General features: G+C 43.9%; 1 protein-coding gene and 1 pseudogene across 1 annotated transcript in view; one reads left to right on the forward strand and one right to left on the reverse strand.

Moving 5' to 3' along the window:
* Nucleotides 1–22,378, forward strand: part of Rad50 (RAD50 double strand break repair protein) — a 54,464-nt gene extending 32,086 nt beyond the window's left edge. Inside the window, exons 20-25 of the mRNA XM_021177827.3 lie at nt 1,255–1,382; nt 2,752–2,976; nt 16,236–16,321; nt 16,833–16,975; nt 19,445–19,578; nt 21,160–22,378. Of these exons, the coding sequence (XP_021033486.1) occupies nt 1,255–1,382; nt 2,752–2,976; nt 16,236–16,321; nt 16,833–16,975; nt 19,445–19,578; nt 21,160–21,346 (903 nt within the window). The 3' untranslated portion in view covers nt 21,347–22,378. The remainder of the gene's footprint in view (nt 1–1,254; nt 1,383–2,751; nt 2,977–16,235; nt 16,322–16,832; nt 16,976–19,444; nt 19,579–21,159) is intronic.
* Nucleotides 10,599–11,142, reverse strand: LOC110305745 (small ribosomal subunit protein eS10 pseudogene; annotated as a pseudogene).
* Nucleotides 22,379–22,617: the final 239 nt, after the last annotated feature.

Here is a 22,617-nt window from a genome sequence, read left to right on the forward strand (position 1 = left end):
GAATTTGCATAGCTGCCAGGCAGTGATGGCGCATGCCTTTAATCCCTGCACTCCGGAGGCAGAAACAGGTGGATTTCTGAGTTCGAGGCCAACCTGGTCTACAGAGTGAGTTCCAGGACAGCCAGGGCTACACAGAGAAACCCTGTCTCAAAAAAAAAAAAAAAAAAAGAATTTGCATAATGGTGTCTTAACTTTTTTTCTTTCTTGAGAGTCTCACTATGTAGACCAGACCTGCCTTGAGCTCAGATTGTCCGGCTTCTGCACCACTACATTCAGCTTACCATACTTACTGATAATCTTGTAAAAATCTGAAGATAGTGGTTGTCAGGAGTACAGTTGGCTATAAACCTTCAGCAAGTGTGAGGTCTCCCCCCCTAGCTCCCAGGTCCTTCACTGTTGGAAGCAAGTACAGTCAAAGCTCTGCTCTTCCCTCTGCTCCCATGTCACTGAGTTGCTACAAGTTTTCCCTACCGATGTCAGCTTCTAAATTGTCTCTTAATATTTTTCTCTTGTAATTCATTGTAATCGCCAGGAAAACTCTCCAGGGAGTTGTTTATCACTCTTGCCTAGTGATTGAGTATCTTTCTTTTCTGTCTTTGTTTATTTGAGACAAGTTTTCTCTGTGTGACAGCCCTAGCTGTCCAGCTTTGGCCTCCAACTCACAAAAATGCACCTGTCTCCACCTCCTGAATGCTAGAATTAAGGCATGCACCACTATGCTTGGCTTGAATGTCTTTTCAAGGATTAAGACTACTTAGAATCAATAGCCAGTTTTTAGTACTCTAGGTCAACTGGCAGAATAATCTCAAGTGCACAGCTGTGTGTAATTTCCACTCCTTTGTGAGATTATTTGTGGTTTCATTCATCAGAGGATTAGGCATTAGCAGTGTTTCATATCCTGTAGTTCTTTGGATTTTGTAGTAATTACATTACTAGTTGAACATCTCTAATCCAAAACTCTGAAATGCTATTAAACCCATTGTATGGGGTTTGTCTATTCAGAGTAGGGCCACTCAACTTGTATTTGTCGTCCTGAAGGCCGAGATTGCATCTGATGTCCTCAAAAGGATCTTATAGTCTGGGCACACGTAGGAGATGAAAAGACTAGGGTATAAAGTCTTAGGGAGACTTTAGTTTGTATTGATCTCAAAATTTGTTAAAAATTTGTCTGCATGTGCCTGTTAGTGGCTTGTTAGGGATATAATGTCATTAGCTTGTTTATTTTTGTTAACGGATAACAATGTTTATGTCTAGATACAGGAAAGGTGGCTACAGGATAACCTTACACTAAGAAAAAGGAGAGATGAACTAAAAGAAGTGGAAGAAGAACGAAAACAGCACTTGAAGGAGATGGGACAAATGCAAGTTTTACAAATGAAAAAGTAGGTTTTCGTAAATAGTGTTTGTTGTTTATTTGGGGGGTCTCCTTGTACACCTGGGGCCGGCCCCAAACTTATAGTGCTCCGGCCTCCACCACTTGAGGGCTGGAATTATAAATGTGATTAGTGCACCCAATATAAAATTGTGTTTCAGTGATGGCTCTTACTGTTATAATATAAGGAAACCAGAAGCTGGAGCGATGGCTCAGTAATTAAGAGTAATGGCTGTTCTTCCAGAGCACCTAGGTTCGCTTCCCAGTGCCCAGTATTCTGCAATGAAGTATCCTCCCAGATCCTTTCCCCCCAATATTTTCTTTTTCTCTCCTTTTGCTTTTAATTTATTTCGTGAGTATTTTGCCTACCTACATGTATGTGTGTGCATCACATTCATGTAGAGCATGTAGAAGGAAGAAAACAGTGTTGGATCCCTTGGAGTTGGCTTTAAGCGATTGTAAGCCACAATGTGGGGTTGTGGGAATTGTACCAGGGTGCTCTGGAGGAGCAGCCAATGCTCTTAACTACTGAGTCATCTCTCCAGCCCAAGCTAGATTTTTTTTTTAAATAATTATTCTGTGATTAAAATTCAGCTATTTTTAAAGACCAGATCGCCCTGGGTAGTGTCCTAAGTGCTGGGATCAAAGGTATGCAGCTCCACACCTGGCTGAGCACGCTTCAGACTGCTTAGTGCATCTGCTCCTTAACAGACTTTTCACTATAGGATATGGCACAAGTATCAACCAAGTAGATAACCAGGGCAGCTATATAGTAATTCCCTAAACTTGTGAGTCATGTCTAGCACATGACAACAGGGACTTATTAAGCAGTTGATAAATAATAAATGAATTTAAGGCATACATTGAAGTCTATATAATATGTGAGGATACCAAAATTTTCTGAATATTTTACTTGTTTTGGGACATACTTATGATTTTTAGACTTTTGCAACAGAAATTTTTTAATGAATTTTACTATAAAAAGTAATTTATTGCAGATAAAATTGTACTGTGTCTTTGACATTTTAAATAAAACCAATTGAAACCTGTTACCCAGTAACTTCTCGTGGTTGGCAGTTGGTAGTTGTTCTTGGTTCTAAGTGTGTGACTCCCCAGCACTCCTCTGCCTTGTCAGTGCCTACAGGCTAGGGGCTTCCGTGGTGCTCATGTGTTAGGAGAGTTATTTGGTGTACATAAATTTGCTGCTCAGAAACTTAAATCTTGCAGAAGTTTGGAAGGAAGAGAATTAGCTCAAAGTCTTAGGAAACAAGGAGAGCTGCTGTCCCAGGCCTGTCTCTGAGGAGACTGAGAGCTGTCTGAAGGGACTTTCTGCTAGATTGCCAAAGAGCTAAACAGTGGTCCTCACTAATGTTTTCTAGTGAGCATCAGAAGTTGGAAGAGAACATAGACACTATAAAGAGAAATCACAGTTTGGCATTGGGGCGTCAGAAAGGCTATGAAGAAGAAATTCTTCACTTTAAGAAGGAGCTCCGAGAGCCTCAGTTCCGGGATGCCGAGGAAAAGTACAGAGAAATGATGATTGTCATGAGGACCACAGAGCTGGTGAACAAGGACCTCGACATCTACTACAAGACTCTTGACCAGTAAGTGCTTGGGTAGGGTTTGTTTTCTGCAATGGTAGCAGCTAGCACACTGTGGTTATCTTTTTTTTTCCCATTTTTGTCTCCTTAAGTATATGGCATTTTATATATATTATGGAATGAAAAAAGTACTTGCATGTTGCATGTGTGCTTACACTATAAGGCATACCTGCCCTAACCAGTCCAAGAACTACTGGCTGGCTGAGCCATCTCTCCAGCACAGATTGGTTTTCTAAGATGATTTTACTAGCCCAATATTGTGGCTCAGTACCTATCATCGCAGCAGGCGAGAGGCTGAAGCAGGGGAATTGCTGTGAGTTTAATGTAATGGGTTTAAAGGGAGAGACAGTTGTGGCCCTCATGGACACTCCTCTGATGTTTGTTTGTTTGTTTGTTTGTTTGTTTAGTTAGTTAGTTAGTTTGTGTTTTGTGTTTTTTTTTTAAAGACTACAGTATTGGAGCTGGAGAGATGGCCCAGTGGTTAAGAGCACTGACTGCTCTTCCAGAGGTCCTGAGTTCAATTCCCAGCAACCATGTGGTGGCTCACAACCATCTGTGATGGGATCTGATGCCCTTTTCTGGTGTGTCTGAAGGGAAGGATAGTGTACTCACATACATAAAATAGATAAATCTTAAAAAAAAAAAAAGAAGAGAGTATTTTTGTAGCTTGGCCTTTAATCCCAGCATTTAACAGGCTGAGGCAGGTAGATCTCTGAGTTTGAGGCCAGCATACAAAGTGAGTTTCTAGACAGCCAGGGCTACACAGAGAAACTTGAAACTCTCTCTCCCCAGAAAACAGAATAGTTGATTTTATTAACTTATCAATTATATATTAATGGGGCCAGTAAGATATTTCCACACATACATTCAATAGGCACTGATTAGATATTACAACCCCCTTCTCTAGTTATATTTTATTTTCAGAATTTGGTGGGGAGATCTCACCATGCAATCTTGGATAGCCTGGAACTTTGATACATAACCCAGGCTGGCCTCAAGCTCACTTCCTGCCTCCCAAGGTCTGGGATTAAATGCATGTGCCACTGTCCTCAGCCTTTTCAGGGTAGTTTTTAAACTGTGTATATTAGGAACATGTAATACTTTGGATAGTATGGCAAATATATTTCCTGGTGGGTTTCAGAGTTGTATGTTTTTTAAACTTCAAAAAAGTATATTGCTTTTGTATGCTTGTGAGAGGGGTGTGTGTGTGCGTGTACATGCCAGGGCAGCTCTGTGGAGGTCAGAGAACAGGTTTGTGAGTTGGCTCCCACCTATCTTTGCATGGGTTCCAGTGATTGAGTTAAAGTCATCAGGCTTGCGCAGCAACTGCTGAGCCCTGAGCTAGTTTGTTAGAGTTGGGGTCTGAACTGTGTAGCCTGGCCTCAGAATCACAGAGATCCTTTTAAGTGTGTGAGAGCTCCTTTTCCTGCATCCTTACCAGCGTTTTGCTTTATAGTAGTCATTCTAAGTGAAGTGAGATGATCTCTCATTATACGAATTATGTGTATGTCACTGATGGCAAATGATAGCAGTGTGTTTTTTTGTTTGTTTGTTTGTTTTTTTTTTTTTTTTGGTTTTTCGAGACAGGGTTTCTCTGTGTAGCCCTGGCTGTCCTGGAACTCTGTAGACCAGGCTGGCCTCGAACTCAGAAATCCGCCTGCCTCTGCCTCCCAAGTGCTGGGATTAAAGGCGTGCGCCACCACCGCCTGGCAGCAGTGTGTTTTTGTGTTTGCTGATCATGTGTATCTTGAGAAGTTCCTGTGCAGCTCACTTGCCTCTTCTTTATTATGTTAATACTGTCGCCCCTTGCTGTTATTAATATTACAAGGAAACGTTCTCATGCCAGGGTTGATTGCATATTGTGTTCTATGCTTGGTGTTCTTGGGAACAAATCCCAATAGTGGTCAGTTAGAACTGCTTTGTTTCGTTAACCACAATAAAACTAGGACCCGAACCAACCGCCCAGCAGCACCCCTTGTACCTGTGTATGAGTTTTTATGGTTTTTGCTTATAAGCTGCCCCTGGGATGCACCCCAACATAAGAGAGACACCTGCATCAATATAAGAAGCCATTTGGAGTAAGATTTCGTTTTGAGTAAGAGTCAAGTAAAGTTTGAGTTTCTAAGACCTCCCTGGGAGCTGGCATCCTGCTTGGTAGAGAGAGACATGTATGTGGGTAACTGACACCCTGGTTGTCGAGGTAAGACATAAATGCTAGGCAAGGCAAGTCCCCTGCCATAGTTGACTACCCCAGCCAATGGAAACAGGATAAGTGTACCACAAAGACGTGTTCCTAAGGAAGTTCCCTGTCCCTGCATCCTGATTGGTGAAATAACTTGGCACAGGTGTTTGTGGATTTCAGGCTTAAAAGGTCTGTAGGAGTCTGGTTTGCAGCCCTAATTGATCAGTCCTGGAGTGAAAGCTCAATAAACTATGTCTGACTGAATGCTGTGTACCTGTGGTTTATGGGACAACTTCTGGACCCCAATAATTAAACCACTCATTTGTCGTTGTTGTTGTTTGTTTGTTTGTTTGTTATTTGAGACAAGGTTTCTCTGTGTAGCTCTGGCTGTCCTGGAACTCACTATGTAGACCCTGCTGGCCTTGAACTCAGGGATCTGCCTGCCTCTGCCTCCCGAGTGCTGGGATTAAGACCACGTACCACCACAGCACAGTGGATACCCATTTTTAAGTTCCTTGTATGTTCTGGATGTTCACCAAGCCAAGTGAGTAGGTGACGCTTTCCCCAGTCTGAGGCTCTCTACTCATCTGGTTCCTCTGCTGGGCAGAAGCTTTGTAATCTGATGGAGCTTTGTCTCTTTCGGGTTTGTTCCCAGGGCGGTTAGGATCTTGCCCCCTCAAAACAACCCCTAGCCTGTTGCAGAATTGTGAAGCATTGCTCTGGAGCTCCCTTCTGCAGTCTGAGTTTCAGATGTTAAATGTTACCCATGTTGCATTTTGTGTATATAGAGAGACAGGTCTAGTTTCATGCTCTGCATCTAGATTCTCAGCTGTCCCTGTACCATTTATCAGAGACTGTCCTTTGCCCACTGTGTCCTTAGCCCCTTCATGAAAACCAGGGAGCAGTAGAGACATGCTTACATTCCTAAGCTCTCTATTTGGTTCCACTGATCTGGTATCTTATTTCTTGGTCAGTACTGTGCTGTTCTGATTGGTGTAGTGTTTAGACTACTCTGTGGTAATGTGATAACTTTCTGTTGTCTTTTTTGTCCAAGATTACTTTGACTATTTGGGTTTTGTCTGCTTGCTTCCTTGTTTATGGGTCCATATGAATCACTGACTTTCCCCCTACTTATCTGAAGTTATCCTTGGTATTTTGATATGGATTGCATGAAATCTGTGGTCAGTTTGGGTAGCAAGGGGACAGGTGGGTGATACTTACTCCCATTCCATGGATGTGGACATGGGCCATCTTTCAACTTTTCTATGTTCTCTTTGAGTCTGTCACTGTTCTCTTTGAGTCTGTTTTCTTAATTTTTTTTGTAGTAGTCTTTCTTATCTTTAATTCCCAGGATTTTGATTTTATAGCTGTTGTAAATGATAGTTTTCATATAGTTTGTCGTTGGTCTATGAAAACAGTGATTTTGTATATAGATACTTTTCATAGTCTTCCTTCCTTCTTTCTTTTTGTTTGTTTGTTTTGGGGATTTTTATTTTGTTTTTGTTTTGTTGTTTTTCATTTGTTTATTTCGAGACAGGGTTTCTCTGTAGCTGTCCTGGAACTCCCTCTATAGACCAGGCTGGGCTTGAACTCTCAGAAAGCCACATTCCTCTCTCTTTTTTGTTTGTTTGTTTGTTTATTTGTTTGTTTGTTTTGAGATAGGGTACTGGGTACACATCGTACCCAGGCTGGCTTGGACCTTTTACTTTGAAACCCAGACTGGCCTGGACCTTCCAAGTGCTAATCTGGGTCTGGCTCCATTCTCCCATCTTGAAGTTTAACTCTGTTCCCTACAGATGATGGTAAAAGACTTGGGTGTAGCCATAGAAATGGGAAACAGTGATGGTGATGGAGTTGATGCAGCTTACTTCTAAGTTGAGGGAAGGGGAGGGGTGTTTCTCCATGTTCTCACTTGTGCAGCGGGCTCTCGGAACAAGTTGCTATTCCTGAAAGGGGAGGGAGGGGTTTGGGAGAGAAAAGGAAAAGTTCTTTGTTGGGTACATTAATGTTTATGTAGGTTTTCAAATAAAGAATTCAAGCAGGAAATTAAATACAGGGTCTAGACATACCTATGGCATTTGAAGCTGGAGTGGTGTTCCATATAGAAAGGGTACTGCTAGAGAAGAGGAGAGTATAGACTAGTTTACAAGTGGGTAGGAAGCTGGGGAGGTGGACAGGTTGTAACTCAAAGATGGAGTGAATTTGACAAGTTGGAGGTGTATGACTGGGAAGCCAGCAGTTGTAAGTTGGAGTTGGTTTAGGAGAAAATGGTGGGAGAGAAATGTTGATGACATACCCTGCTGTAAAGGGAGCCAGAACTTGGGATCATGAGGGACCTAGGGGACCAGTGACAGGGTGGGAGGTTGTGCTGCATCTAAAGGTCTGCTGTGAATTCTGTCCTTGTTTATGGTACCTGGCTCCTTGTTTCTGTGTAACATAGAATACTATGTCCAGGAGCCCTCCCGCTGTCACTCAGTAAGGCACTGCCCGCATGGGTACATGTGCATTACAGAGGTCATAAAGACTGCCATACCTGTTCTTTCCCTAAACTGCCTGGTCAGCCAGGGGAATGCCTTGATACCACCGGGCTTGTCTGGCCTGGGGAGGAAGGGCCTTTCCACAGAGGAAGGTGAGGTATCACACTGAGTAAGCAAGGAGGAGCTGGGAGCTCTCTGGAGTCAGGCAGGAGTGGGCTGAGGTAGGGAGATGCAGGGGTGCTTTCCAGAAATCTAGCTCACTTAGGAGCACTGCCACACTGTTCAGTGAGGTATCTTATCTGCTAATCAGATGCATTCTTCTAAATAAGGAGAAAAATAGCAGTAAAATTTCCTTCAAATGGAGTCTGTGGGGTTTCTCCTGCAAACAGTGATGTCTTAAGATTCATATGTGATCCCTAAATTTGCCTTCTCTCCTTGCCAAAAAAAAGGTCTAAAATTTCCCTCCTTGTTTGTCATCTCAGAGTAAAGCACACTGTAGTGTCACTGTTGCACATCGTCTATTTAAGGTAACACAGGAAGTTAACAGTGCATTTTCGAGAAGAGCTGATTAGCATCTGTCATTAGTAATCATCTAAAGCAGCAGTGAGCAGAAGCATTGGCAGAGGTGCTGGCCGAGGATGGAACATGCTCAGGATGTGACCCTATACACAGCGCTACAGTTCAACAAAATTAGAATGTGTCACTTGTCCAAAATGCTCAGATGTGAAACGTGTTACATCATTCTGCTTCTGAGACTTGGGAAACATGCAATTCCCACAACTTTGTATCTGAGGTAGCCAGGTCTCTGCCAGGTTGTTGAAAGCCTGGGTCGCTGCCTTCAAGGGGAGCTCTGACGGAGAACTTCATTCAGGACTCGTCCTGTGCTGGCTACGGATGCATTATAGTTTTATATGGTAGCATGCTGTAGGAGATTGATTACAAGTCATAATAGTTTTAACTTGGGGGAAGTCACTTAAATTTGCCAAATTAAGGATTCTGCATTCACCAAGAAGAAATCCTAATTTATTTAGAACATGGTACCATTTCTTTGGGCAGGAGGACTCTGCTGACCCAAATATAAGGAGTCAGAAGGTTCTCCTGGTACTGAGTTCTGGGGCAGTAGGATCATTTAAAAAGCCAATCATGGGGGAGTGATGGGTCAGCAGTCACAAACCTATACTCCATCTGCATTCAAGTCAGTTCCCTGCACCCACACCAGGAGACTCACAACTGCCTGAAATTCAGCTCCAGGGCATCCATCCTATGCCTCTGGGCTCCTTGGGCACCTATATTCATGTATGCAGGCTCACAAAGACATATCCATATATACACATAATTAAACATAATTTTTTTAAATATCAATAAACCATAGCTAGGTTTGCATTTTTGGGTTTTTTTTTGTTGTTGTTGTTGTTTTTATTTTTTTGGCAACCCATGTATCAAGTTTGGCACAACTTTAAACACAAAGAAGAAAGTATATTTCAGACAGTGCCTTTGAAAGTATCTTTGCTACTTTTTTTCAAACTTGATTTGCATTAACTTAGTTTTTATGCTTTCAAATTAAAATAATAATTATGAAATAGTTCATACGTGTTTGGTCTTTCTAGTTACTACTAGTCAGCAAGATGGCTTGAGACATGGGAAGTCTGGTTCAGGGTTTGCCTTTGTTTGGACACTTGCTATTGTGAGCCGTAATGCAAATTTTGCATTAATCATCTGTCTTCTCAGCTTGAGTCCTTTAGATAGTTTGAACAGGGAAGGAAGCAAAAACTGGATGGGTCTTAAGGAAGGAAACTTGGGTCTCTTTGGATGATTCTGTTCTAACCTCTTAAGCACCTGCTCTCTCATGGCTGCATCTTAAGTGTTTGATTCTACAGTAGTGGCCAGATGCTGGGATGGGAAAGTAATCTTTAAAGTAACAACAAAAGGCCTGATGTCTCTCCATTCGTGACATCAGGCTGGAAACCACATGTGCTTCCGAAGAGAGTAACTCAGGCTCACACAAGTTTCTCCTTTAAAGTGCAAGCATGGGAGGCAGTTGGCTATCTTGGATGCAAAGGAAAGAGCAGCCCCCTGCTGAACAGTCCAGTCCCTGGCACCCAAAGGGTACCTGTGTGAAGGAGCAGAGGAGATAGGCTAGAATAGCTCTGCATGCTGCATTGAGACCTCTGGGTTTGATTTTTTCTCTCTTTCCTTTCTTCCTTTCTTTCTTTCTTTCTTTCTTTCTTTCTTTCTTTCTTTCTTTCTTTCTCTCTCTCTCTCTCTCTCTCTCTCTCTCTCTCTCTCTCTCTCTCTCTCTCTTTCTTTCTTTCTTTCTTTTAGATTTATTTATTATATGTAAGTACAATGTAGCTGTCTTCAGACACACCAGAAGAGGGAATGAGAGCTCATTATGAATGGTTGCAAGCCACAATGTGGTTGCTGGAAATTGAACACAGGACCTTCAGAAGAGCAGTCAGTGCTCTCAACTTCTGAGCCATCTCTCCAGCCCCCTTGTTTTTCTTTTAATACTTGATTTTTTAGAGCAGTTTTAGTTCTGTAATAAAGCTAAGCAGAAAGAAGGTCACAGATTTCTTATATCCCCACCATGTCCATACAGGCACAGCTGCCTCCACCATCTGCTGCCTCTGCTGGAGTTAGCAGCGAGCCTGAGTTGATGTCACTGCCATCCAGAGTTCAGATGGCACGTGTTGCTCTGGCCAGCGTCAAGATGCTGCCTTCTGGATGGGAAACTTTGTCATTTCGCAAATCACATTCTAAGGCTCAGGGCCACCAGAACTACCTACCATTCATCCACACAAAATGCCGTGAAGTATTAGAGAAGTCTTTAAAGTACTCTTTCAAGCTATTAATGAGTTAATTATAAAACTGATTAAGTTTATAAGTTGCTGTTTCCTTAGTTCTTAGACATTCTTATGGTCTTTTTTTTTTTTTTAAGTTTATTCAATACAACATAAACTCCAACTTCACTGAGGTGGCTGACCACATCCACGACCAAAGCCACCTCTAAACTGGAACTCAGTTGCTGAGCCAGCCCCAGCCTCAGCTTTCTTGTCAGCTCCAGGGGGCACAGCGCTCCTTCAGTAGGTGTCTCTGTCAGCCTCCCCTCTTGTGAATCTTGCAGGCCGCTCACCCTCTGGACCTTTGGGCTGAGGCCTGCCAGTCTCGGGACAGCTGTGGTGCAGGGTAGCGGGCACGATCTCCGGGGGTAGGTGCAGGTAGTCTCGGAGATACTGGATGCCCTCGTTCGTAAGGTACCAGTAGAAATGTCTCCAAGCAAACTGCTCCTTCACGTAGCCTCGAGACTTGAGAGCTGCATGGCCTTCATCACATGAAGGTTGGGCACATTTTTGTCTGCCAGCTCGGGGTGCTTAGGCATGTGGACATCCTTTTTGGCGACCATCACGCCCTCCTTAAAAAGGAGTTCGTAGATGGCAATCCAATTCTTCTTAGGCATCAACATCACGGCGGCTGCAGCGTCCGAGGTGGAGGCTGGAAAGAAAGGGGCATGTGCCTCTTATGGTCTTTTGAGAGCCAGTTTTTACAAGGAAAGCGTTCCACTTCCCACACATTAATGCATTCATTTAGCTGACAGACGGCACTCTGGGCCACAGCAGGGCTATGTACTTGCCAAATAACTAGTCCTTAACTGTCTCCTCAAACTCATGTCTTTTTAAATTGTTGCCTCAAGAGACGGCAAAGATTCTTCGGCTCATTCTTTGGTTTAAGGGATAGTTTTGTGTAGTGCTGTAACAAGTGTAGAGAGTAATGGAGTTCAGTGCAGTGACAGCTCCAGTTTGCACAGGTTTCTGCGTGGCAGTGCTGCAGGACAGCCTTCCTTCCATCAACTTCTCCCAAGCACTTGCTCACCTGCCTCTGCGGTAGCTGCTTCACCTCTACACGCTCCTGTGGTTCTCACCCCTACATGCCCCATTGTTTTTCTTCTAGGCTAATAGGTGGTTCCTTTTGTCATGATAGGAAAGACTTCAGTCACCCCTGCCTTCCATTTGATCTCTTCTCACAGTGCCCCTCACCAAGCTGAACAATTTGTTCCCTTAATGTCTGTTTCCCTGTGCAGTTCTCCTTCTTGGAATGTTCCCTTAAGCCCTTCACAAATAGACATGTTGGGTCCTCCCTTTCGGTCCATATTGTTTGTGTCTTATGCTTCTCCATACTGCACATCTGCAAGTCTGAGAACACAGGTCAGGGTAGACTTGGTACTTGGTGACAGTGCCTGCCTAGTGCTACTCACCTAGGAGCTCCTGCGTTGCTAACCTGCTTCCCTCACAGTGCATTATTAGCACAGTGTGAATGGTATCACTCTCTTCCCTTTTTTCATTTTCTATTTTTGAGACAAGGTCTCTGTGTAGTCCTAGCTGTCCGAGAACTCAGTCTGTAGACCAAACTGACCTTGAGTCAGTCCTAGATCCACCTGCCTCTACCTCCCAAGTAGTGGGATTAAAGATGTGCGCATTCACCTCCCAACTCACTGTTTTGTTTTGTTTTTTTATATATATAACCATGAATTTCTTTTATGTTCATAGGTGTGTGTGCTTCATTGCTTTTAATGTTTTGTATAATCCATAAAATAGATTTTACCTATTTCAACCAATGACATTAGGACACTTTAAAATTTGGCCACTGCTGCCACCGTATATATGACTTTGCATACTTGTGCAGATAGACCAGAAAGATAGCTTCTTAGAAATGAAGCTACTAGGTCAGAGGGTATGATCATTTTTAACTTAATACCAGATTGGTTCCCAAAAGCACTTTTTGTTTGTTTGTTTGTTTTTGAGACAGGGTTTCTCTACATAACCCTGGCTGTCCTGAAACTTGCTTTGTAGACCAGGCTGGCCTCAAACTCAGAGAGCCACCTGCCTCTGCCTCCCAAGTGCTGAGATTAAAGATGTATGCCACCAACACCTGACCAAAAGCATTTGTAAAGTATGTATTTCCACTTGCAGTATATGAATATGACTGTCAGTGTCACCATGACCCACTGTTGCATGAAAATGCTCTGGTTGAAATTGCTCCTTCTCTTTCACTTTAATTTCTCACTTGTCCTTTAACTTTGTTCACAACACCATTGATGACTTAATTTATATCTTCATAGTTCTGTACCTTAGTCAGAGCTTCTAAATCCAAGATTACAAAACTTCTTTCTTCTGTTATTCTCCAATAATCTTCCTGACCAGCCTTGGGTAGCAGGTGTGTGCCACTACACTGGTTACTTTAACTTTTTTTTTTAAAGAATTATTTATTTTATGTATGAGTACACTGTAGCTGTCTTCAGACACACAGAAGAGGGCGTCAGATCTCATTACAGATGGCTGTGAGCCACCATGTGGTTGCTGGGAATTGAACTCAGAGCCTCTGGAAGAGCAGTTATTACTCTAAAGCACTTGAGCCATCTCTCCAGCCTCTGGTTACTTTTAACTAGAGGGGGTGAGGGGGGGGGAGAGAGACAGACAGACAGACACATAGACAGACAGACAGACAGACATAGGAGAGAACATGTCTAGTAGCTCTTCATCTTTTTTGTTTTGTTTTTTGAGACAGGGTCTCTCTATAGAAGAGGGTTTCTAGGGCTCATCACTTCAGATGGTCAGTGAGCTTGAAGTCCTCCTGTATTCATCTCCCCAATGATGGATTAAAGGCCTGTACCTATACCTAGGCTCATTTCTGCTTAATTGGTTAATCTTAATATTTCAGTTGATTTTCTTGAATGTTTAGGTATCCAGTCAAATCTTACCTGCAGAAACAGTGGCAGGTGCCACGACTGCCTGTCAGTTCACTCCTTTCTCTTTCCTGTCTTACAGGCTTCAGCACCTTCCCTGGCTATTGTGGGAAGAGTGTTTATGTCTGTGTTAGATTGTTTTTGCTCTTGCTATACATGCCCGACTGAGACATTTTATGAAAGAGAAGACATTTTCTTCCATTTGTCATTTACTTGTGATTTTTACCAAAACTCTGTGCTAGTGCAGCAAATGTTCCTTTTATATTCACTGGCTCGTCAGTTTTTCTTTAGTGTGATATGCAGTGTTACCTTGGACAACTTCCTTCCTGCTGGACTGTTCTTGCTTTCTAGGGATAACTACTACTCAGGAAACTGAGGTAGGGGGCTGGGGTGGGGTAGACGGTGTGCTTGCCTAAGATGTGCTTATCCTGGTTTCCATGTACAGCAGGAAAGGCTGGCTCCACAGTCACGTGTTCTATTCAGTGCCCTTGTGACTAAACGCATTTAGGATACTTCTCTCATCACAGGAAAAACAAGCCCAAAAAGTGTTTGCTGTTTTCAGTTTCTCCTTGCTTTCTACTACTTGGTCTACCCAGAAGGTAGACATGCTTTGAAGAGTTGATAATACTCTTGTCTGTTTACTCCCTTAAAAACAGACAACAACAAAAGTATCATGATTAAAGCTGCTAGTTTCCTAGCCACTTTCGGTATCTCAGGCAAATTTTATAGGATCTGTTTTCATAGTAATTGAAGATTGGAGAGATGCTATGTGACTTGGAGCACAGCTTGTCTTTCAGAAGGTGAAGCTTAGTGGTGACCACTCACATCAGTGGCTGCTTCTTTAGATGACCTACTGCAGTCACCTCGGTCATCCCCAGTGGTTACGCGCTGTGCTGCTAACTCCCAGAGAGACCCAACTTCAGCTGCCAGGCCAGCCGACCGACCAGCAGTAGCAGTCGTCATTTCTGTGACACTTGAGCCTTTCTGTACGAGGCTCCCTCTCCCTCTGCTCTGACTCTCTACCCTAGTGGGTGCGTGTTCTCCATTCACAAGCTTATGTATGTTAGTTACCAACCAGAGGGAAAAAATAACATTTTAAAAGGCCATTTATAAAATTAGGATCCTAGCATGTAAAGCTTTGGAAAAGTAGTCTTCACATATGATTGCTTCCCGAAACGTTCTGTGAAATACTTTTTGTTACGATTTTCCCTTTTTAAGAAAATAATAGCTGGTTTGTCTACTCTTTATGAAAGAAGCATAAAGTATCAGGCCGAGATGAGCGTGGGTTAGAAAATGGAGACCTGGTGAAGCAGAGAGGCTTCTCCAGGCTTACTGTTTCAGCAGCCTGCATCTGATACTTAGACGTATTTATGTTGAGTCATTTCTTTCTCTTTGGCTGGTGACCAGAAGATCACGGAATGATTGTACAGAGGCAGCGGCATTACGTTTAGTTTCTTTTTTTGTATATATCAGATAAGAGGCCAGCAAATGGAAGGGAGTCCGCACACATCCTTTGCATGGTGATAGCTGTGAAACTTGCCTTCCTACCACCAGAGTGACTTTGTTAGTCCTGTCTCCTGAGATCTGAGGTAGCTAGGGCAGGCATGGTGTCCAGGCTTAACAGGAAGCTTCGGCTTTCCCAAACATTTCTTCTTTCAGTGTCTAGAGACTACTGCTTTAAAAGAGAATTGGAAGTAAGGGCAGGCCTATGGAGGTTAGTGCACACTGGTACTAGCCCTGGTGATTGATAAGAGAGTCAGGCTTCTAAGTCAAGGCCTCCTTTTGAGCCAGAGATGCCTCCGGGTTGGTAAAATTCACAGATCTAAAAAATAAAAGGTAGAAGGGGCTGGCTTTTGATGAACCTTAGCAATTCTAGAAAAACCTGGCCACAGTGCATGGTGGCACACACCTTTAGTCCCAACACTCAAAAGTCAGAATCAGGTGGATCTCTGAGTTCAAGGCCAGCTTGATCTAGAGAACAACCTGTAGAGACCCTGTCTCAAAAAGAAATAAAAATTCTAGAATGGCCAGACATCAGTTCCAGAGACTTTACTTTGTTCTGTGACAAGAACCTCTGGCTAGCTACACCCTCAGCCTTAGCACATAGGTCTGCCAGCAAACAGGCCCCCTGCGGTTCTGGAGAGGCTGCCCCCCAACCCCTCTCCATTGTGATCTTAGGGCCTAGGAAAGAAGTCTGTTAAAGATTTATTTTCTAAAAGGTTTTTGGGATTTGTTTTTAGACAGGGTTTCACTGTATAGCTTTAGGGAATTTACTGTTTGGACCAGGCTGGCCTCTGCCTCCTGAGTGCAGGATTAAAGGGGTGTGTGTGTGTGTGTGTCTGTGTGTGTATGTACCACCACCCTCAACCCTTGCAGCTTCTGAGTACTTTAAGTCGTCCTTGGATGCCAGAGGAAAAGGAGATGCGTGACAACTTGGGACCTGGCAGTTCTCAATACCAGGGAAATGGCACTGCTTGGTCCTGTTTAATTTTTTTCTAGGCCTTTCCATAGTCTACTTTTCTAATTAAAAGTACTAGGGGGCTGGAGAGATGGCTGAGTGGTTAAGAGCACCAACTGCTTTTCCAAAGGTCCTGAGTTCAAATCCCAGCAACCACATGGTGGCTCACAACCATCCTAACAAGATCTGACACCCTCTTCTGGAGTGTCTGAAGATAGCTACAGTGTACTTACATATAATAAATAAATAAATCTTTTTTTAAAAAAAAGTACTAGGGCAGTGACATTATTTTTATCATTATTAGTATACATATTCATATATAATTTAGCATATACTACTACATAGTTATGTCTTTCATATAAGTAGTACATATTGTATTAAGTAAAGCTGACTTCCTTTTTCCAGAGCAATAATGAAATTTCACAGTATGAAAATGGAAGAAATCAACAAAATTATTCGTGATCTTTGGCGGAGTACCTATCGTGGGCAAGGTAACTAACATGGTGTGTCCCAAATGCTTGTTCCAAAGCTCTGCCCACAGCCTCTCTTGCATGACCTTAGTTGCCAGCTCTGCCTTCTCAAACCCCTTCCTGAGCAAGTCTTTGAGAGTTTTCTAAGAATTCTTATCTTTGCAACATCTTACAACAAAATGAAAATGCAGTTTCTCTTCCAAAGCCCTGTACGACTCATATTGGCTGCAGCAGACACATTTAGCTGATGACATAATGGGTTCTGTGAAAGCGCAGATAGGGATAGGCCCAAGTGTGATAAGAAAAGTACCCAAAGGAAACTCTTAGAAAAGAGCTGGGCCCAGGCGGGGGTGGGCCATCCAGGCTGCATCTGGGCAGACCACATGATCTGAGTCTTCCTGGCCAGAGAGTTTGCAAAGCAGCCAGTCAGTGCTCCTAAGGACATCAGACTCACTGTCATCCCAGGCTTCCATGATGATGTGTGACAAAGGTGTAGCGTAGGTTCTCTAAATTACTCTGCTTACTGTCTCAGATATTGAATACATAGAAATTCGATCTGATGCTGATGAAAATGTATCGGCTTCTGATAAAAGGCGCAATTACAACTACCGAGTGGTGATGCTGAAGGGGGACACAGCCTTGGACATGCGCGGACGATGCAGTGCTGGACAGAAGGCAGGTATCAGCAGTCTAGGGAGCCATCTTAGCTCCCTAGAAGATGGCCCTGATGTGGCAGAAGTCTTAGAGGGCCATTAAATGAACGAGAAGCTCCTACAGCTTCCTGGCCACCTTGTGAGACAGACATGGCTACCATCAGTGCACCGTCCTGGTGCCCGCCAACATGCCCTGTAGCACTCTGAAGATCACTTTCAAGAAAAAAGGGTCAGGGACTGGAGAGATGGCTCAGCGATTAAGAGCACTGGTTGGTTTTTTTAGAGGTCCTGAGTTCAATTCCTAGCAACCACATGGTGGTTCACAACCTTCTACAATGGACTCTGATCCCCTCTTCTGTCATGCAGACGTACAGGAAGACGAACACTCATATATATAAATATATTTAAAAGGAAAAGGGTCAAAGTTACTCAAACCCATTTTCACTTCACAGCATTCCTCAAAGTAAAGTCACTGTTTCATGGGCCCCCAAAGATGCATTCTGGTATAACAATGGGCAGGAACATCTCAGAACCTCAGAAGTAATAGTAATTGTACTGCCAATCATAAATAACACTAGTAGGGGGAGGGACGTGCCTAAGTTGGTAGAGTGCTTGACCAGCATGATCAGGTCAACCCCACTACTCTCTAAACTTGGCTATAATCCCAGCACTATGGAAGTAGAGACAAGAGAATCAGAAGTTCAAAGTCATCCTTGGCTATAGAGTGAGTTTAGCCCAGCCTGGGCTACAGAGGACCATATTCAAATAAACAAACACAGCAAACTAGAGCCTGAGTTGAACCAGATAAGACATTCTAATCTGTGTCACTGAGAATATAGCCCCTGCATAGGCCTCAAGCTCCGTTACCACAGCATAGCTTTGGGCTGGGCCTCAGACCATTGAATAGAGAGATCTGCTGTCAGAGCTTTGGTATCATAGGGACTTTCTGCAAACCCTTACCACATAAATAAGACTCAGTGGTGCTACATGAAGCTCCTGGAGGAGGGGCAATATGTAGGTTTGGAGTACAGAGGGAAGTCAGGATGAGAAATGATGTCTCAATAAGGCTAAAGCATGAGACCTGCATCCCAGGAGCACAGGAAGGTCATGAATGTTTGATTTCTGTTAACCATATACAGAGTGTGGATTCTGAACTTTCAGATTAAAGCACATTTTCATAAAATTTCACAGGCTTAAGAAAGGATGTCACATTATTGGCATAATTATCCCAGTTATTACCAACCCAGTCAGCTAACACCGATTTCAGGCAAATGAAGGTTACTGTCAAGACCATAGTCTGAAGAAATGACTAACTTGTAATCTATAAACAGGATCCCTGCTTGCTTTGTTTGCTGATGTCTAATGTTGACTATAAATGAGTTTGAAACATGGTTTGTGAACAAAAGTCAGTTTCCTAGAGCTGCTCTTAAGTTGAGAAGACTGGCAGGGCTTGCTTCCTGGTGTAAGGAGAGGTGTCAGATGGATGTCAGGTATAGAGGCTGTGGGCCAAGCTGCAGCATGCATGTGAGTGGGTAGTGGTGAACGGGCAGGAGTAGGGTTCAGAAGCAGGAAGTGTCTGCCCCTCAAAGGGACAGTAATCTCCTGCACTCTGCTGACCTGCTCGGGGAGTCAGAGGGAAGGTGTGTACTGCCCTGCATTCAGCAGCCCAGAAACTCAGCAGGGTCCCTTTGCTATGTCCCTTCAACCCTGAGAGGCCGGGGCTGAATCTGAGGGTTTAATGTCTGATTTTTAATAACCATGAATGTATTTAGTAGGCTCCCTGCTGATAGATGCAAATAGAGCCGTATTCTAGTAACGCCAACACAGGAGTTGTTTTCCTCGTTGACACAATTACACAAGCAGACACGGTGTGGTTTGGAACGCACTGCCTGGCTTCTCTTTTGGACCAGAGAATTATGGAGTCTTAAAGATCTCTAGAAGTTAAAGTGCCCGCGAGGTTAGGAAGATGTGGTGTCCTTGGATTTTCCAGTCAGCTTCATGGCTGAGGGCTGTAAGGCCTGGTGTGGTTTCATACACCTTTGGTCCCAGTGCGCAGAGGGCAGAGGCAGGCAGATCTCTGGGTTTGCTGCTAGTCTGCTCTGTGTAGTGAAGTACAGGAGACTCCTAAGACTTCCATTAATATTATCAACTGCTTACAAATTGTATGCAGCTACCGTTAGCCTGTGATGCCAGTCTTTAGTAGATCTGGAATGCTTACAGGCTGTTTCTCGGTATTTTATTTCAGCACAAATGATAGGCAGAGAAATGTGGTTAATGGTCCACCTTCCAGAAAAGCTTGTCTCTCCATTGAACTGTCCTCGACTTCAGCCGTCTGTGACGTTTCCCACCTCTTACTACATGGGAGGGCCTTAAACGCAGAGATCTCCCTGCCTTTGCCTTCTGAGTGCTGGGGTTAAAGGTGTACACCACCATGCTCGGTTCATCCACCATGCCCTTCTGTACTCACATCTGTTATGCAACTTTTCTCCAGGTGTTAGCGTCTCTCATCATCCGGCTGGCCCTGGCGGAAACCTTCTGTCTGAACTGTGGCATCCTTGCCTTGGATGAGCCGACAACAAATCTCGACCGAGAAAACATTGAGTCTCTTGCACATGCTTTGGTTGAGTAAGTATTTCAAGTTTAGGGGCAGGTTGTAATATTTTTTTAAAAATACAGAGCCAGGTGTGGTGACACATATCTTTGATCCCAGCACTTAGAGGCAAAGGCAGGCTGGTTACTGAGTTCAGGGCCAGCCTTGGCCACATAGTGAATTCTAGGCCGGGCTCAAAAACAAACAAACAAAAAACCAAAACTCCAAACCAAAAAGAATTCAGTTGAGGCCAGGCTCTGCACTTTGCTTTTCAATAGTAGTTCTTCAGATTCTCTTGAAAAAGAACTCGTGCCCGACAGTGGTGGCGCACGCCTTTGATCCCAGCACTTGGGAGAGGAGGCAGGCGGATTTCTGAGTTTGAGGACAGCCTGGTCTACAGAGTGAGTTCCAGGACAGCCAAGGGTACACAGAGAAAAACGCTATCTTGAAAAACAAAACAAAACAGAATTCGTGAGGCTGGAGGGGTGGCTAAGTGGTTAAGAACACTGGCTGCTCTTCCAGAGGACTTGTGTTCAACACACACATGGCAGCTCACAACTGTATGTAACTCCAGCTCAGAGGATCTCACATCCTCACACAGATACATATGCAGTTAGAACACCAGTGCTTATCAAATAGAAGGAGCTGGAGTATTGAGACACAGCCATATCTTGCCTCTCCCCAAGTGTGCATAGGGCAAGTGCGGGCGAGGCGTTCTGGGCTGTGTCTGTATCTCCTGTGAATCCTTCATGTCAAGCACAGGGGTGCCTTTGCCCTGGCCAGACACTTAGAGCTGATATGGAAAAAGAGTACTGGTAACTAGACGGTGCCCAGGCTAAATTGTACTCATGTGACACCATTCACTCATGTCAGCAAGCCCCCAGGGAGGACAACTTGTATTTTTGTGCACCCCTGACTCCAGGACGATGATGGCACTTGTGCCCTCCAGCCAGGTCTTGATTGTCCTGGGGACCAGCAAGAGGGTTGTGGTATTGAAACATGAAGTGCATCCAGTCCTGGGCAAGTGAGAAACAAGTTTGAGTTCAAACTCTTGTTGCATCTCACTCATAGCCGATACCTCAGCATGCTGAGGATGAGCAAAAATGTCCCCATACACCCACTCAGGCCCTGTGTGTCACTGCACTGAGGCATCTAGTGACTGGGGGAGGGAGAATTCTAGGTAGACCCAGCTCCTCAGAAGGTAGTGTTATTCCCCTCACTGCCTGTCGTCTGCCAGAATGACTTTGAGACTTTGAGAGAAGTCTGGGAGTCTGGGCAGAGGAGCGAGCTGGGCTCTGGTTGATGTTTTAAGTTTTCCTAGAAGACTTTCCCCTGCATCAGTAGCAGCTTAGGATCTTGGGAAACTAGTCCAAATTCTTTACCTAGTTCTTAGCCAGATGGGTGGGGAATGAGCTACACATCCCAGTGTGTGGGAGGAGATAGGACTCTTGCCTGCCTAGGTTGAAGGCCTCAGCTCTCCTCTGTTTGCAGGGCAGCCAAAGGCCCAGGAAAAGCCTGGATGCCACACAGCTGTTCTTATATCTGACAGGATTTCCAATGGCTTTTCCTAATCTATGTCCGTTAGTAAAAAACGAATTCTCGATGTATTGTTTCAGGATCATAAAAAGTCGCTCACAGCAGCGCAACTTCCAGCTTCTGGTAATCACTCACGATGAAGATTTTGTGGAGCTCTTAGGGCGATCTGAGTATGTGGAGAAATTCTACAGGGTGAAGAAGAACATGGACCAGTGCTCAGAGATTGTCAAGTGCAGCATCAGCTCCCTGGGCTCTTATGTCCACTAACTTGTCTTGGGAGGGATATGGATGGTGTGACAGGAACCATGTGTGTCAGGTGTGAGAGTCCCTAAGATCGGGAGGCTGCCTTGAGTGAAGACTGAACACAGTTCCCACAGGCCTAGCAATCTCCCAGCTCTGCTCAGCCTTTCATTTCCTGCCAACTGAATGTCATCCAGATAAACAGTGCTGACGGGAGGGGTGGGCATTTAAACACATTACTGCTGTCACATGAATCCATGCACACGACCTGTCTGTCTGAGTCTAGGTCTCCCCTGAAACCACAGTCATGTGACAGAAGCCATCGGTGATCATTTAGTGGAATGCCCAGTTCCCTCCCCATGCAGCCCTACCAGATGGATACCTGGCAGGCTGTTAGAGAAGAATTTCCCTAGTCCTGACCTCATCTGCCCATCATGCAGAAGCCTGGCACTCTCCTCTGTGTCTGTCATGTATATCTATGTGGCCTGGCCATAAACCCCAGTTACTCTCAATAGCAGGTTCTCATGTGGGTGGAAAGGAGACTCGCCACAGCTGGAGCCTGCTCCCACACACAGACCTGCAAAGGCAAACCACATTTTCACTCCAGAGGCTGAGCTGGCTGTTGAAGTCCAGTACACGTCTCCACGACATTGCCAGCTGAAGCCTCCTGTGCAGACAGGGCACATCTAAGTCACACACTTCCAGATGCCACTAACAGTTCTCTCACTCCGCTGGTTGGCCTGTTCTGTGCCATCTGCAGATTTGCTGGGTGTCAACTCTAGAACAAAGGTCTTTTCTTCCCACCGTCTTCCTTCAGGAATATAAAAACATGTCAATTAAATGCATACTGAGAATAGATCATAAGAAAAATTACTTTAAAATAATTCTTTGTTATACAATGTTATCTATTAAAGACAAAAATTTGTGTATTTGGGGCATGGATGTGGGTGTTTTACATACAGAGTTAATGTTCATGGAATATTTGATACTTCAGGAGGATATAAAACATCTTAAACATTTTTCAGAGTTGATTAGTAGTTAGTTTTCTAATCCCTTTTAAAGTTGCTTCACATAGCCAGGGATGATATCCTAGTAGAGGCAGGTGGATCTTTGTGATTCAAGGCTAGCCTTGTATACATAACAAGACCTTGTCTCAACAAATTTTTTTTCACAACTATGCAAATGGTAAGGGAGGTTTATGGCAATTTTAAAAGTTTTTGGAAATTCTGTCACTTCCAAACCAAAGTTTATTTACACTGTGAGAAAGGTCCTCTAGGAGCTGGAGAGATGGCTCAGTG

Source organism: Mus caroli, unplaced genomic scaffold, assembly GCF_978045245.1.
Source record: "Mus caroli unplaced genomic scaffold, Mus_caroli_1 scaffold_13, whole genome shotgun sequence".
NCBI classification, from domain to species: Eukaryota; Metazoa; Chordata; class Mammalia; order Rodentia; family Muridae; genus Mus; species Mus caroli.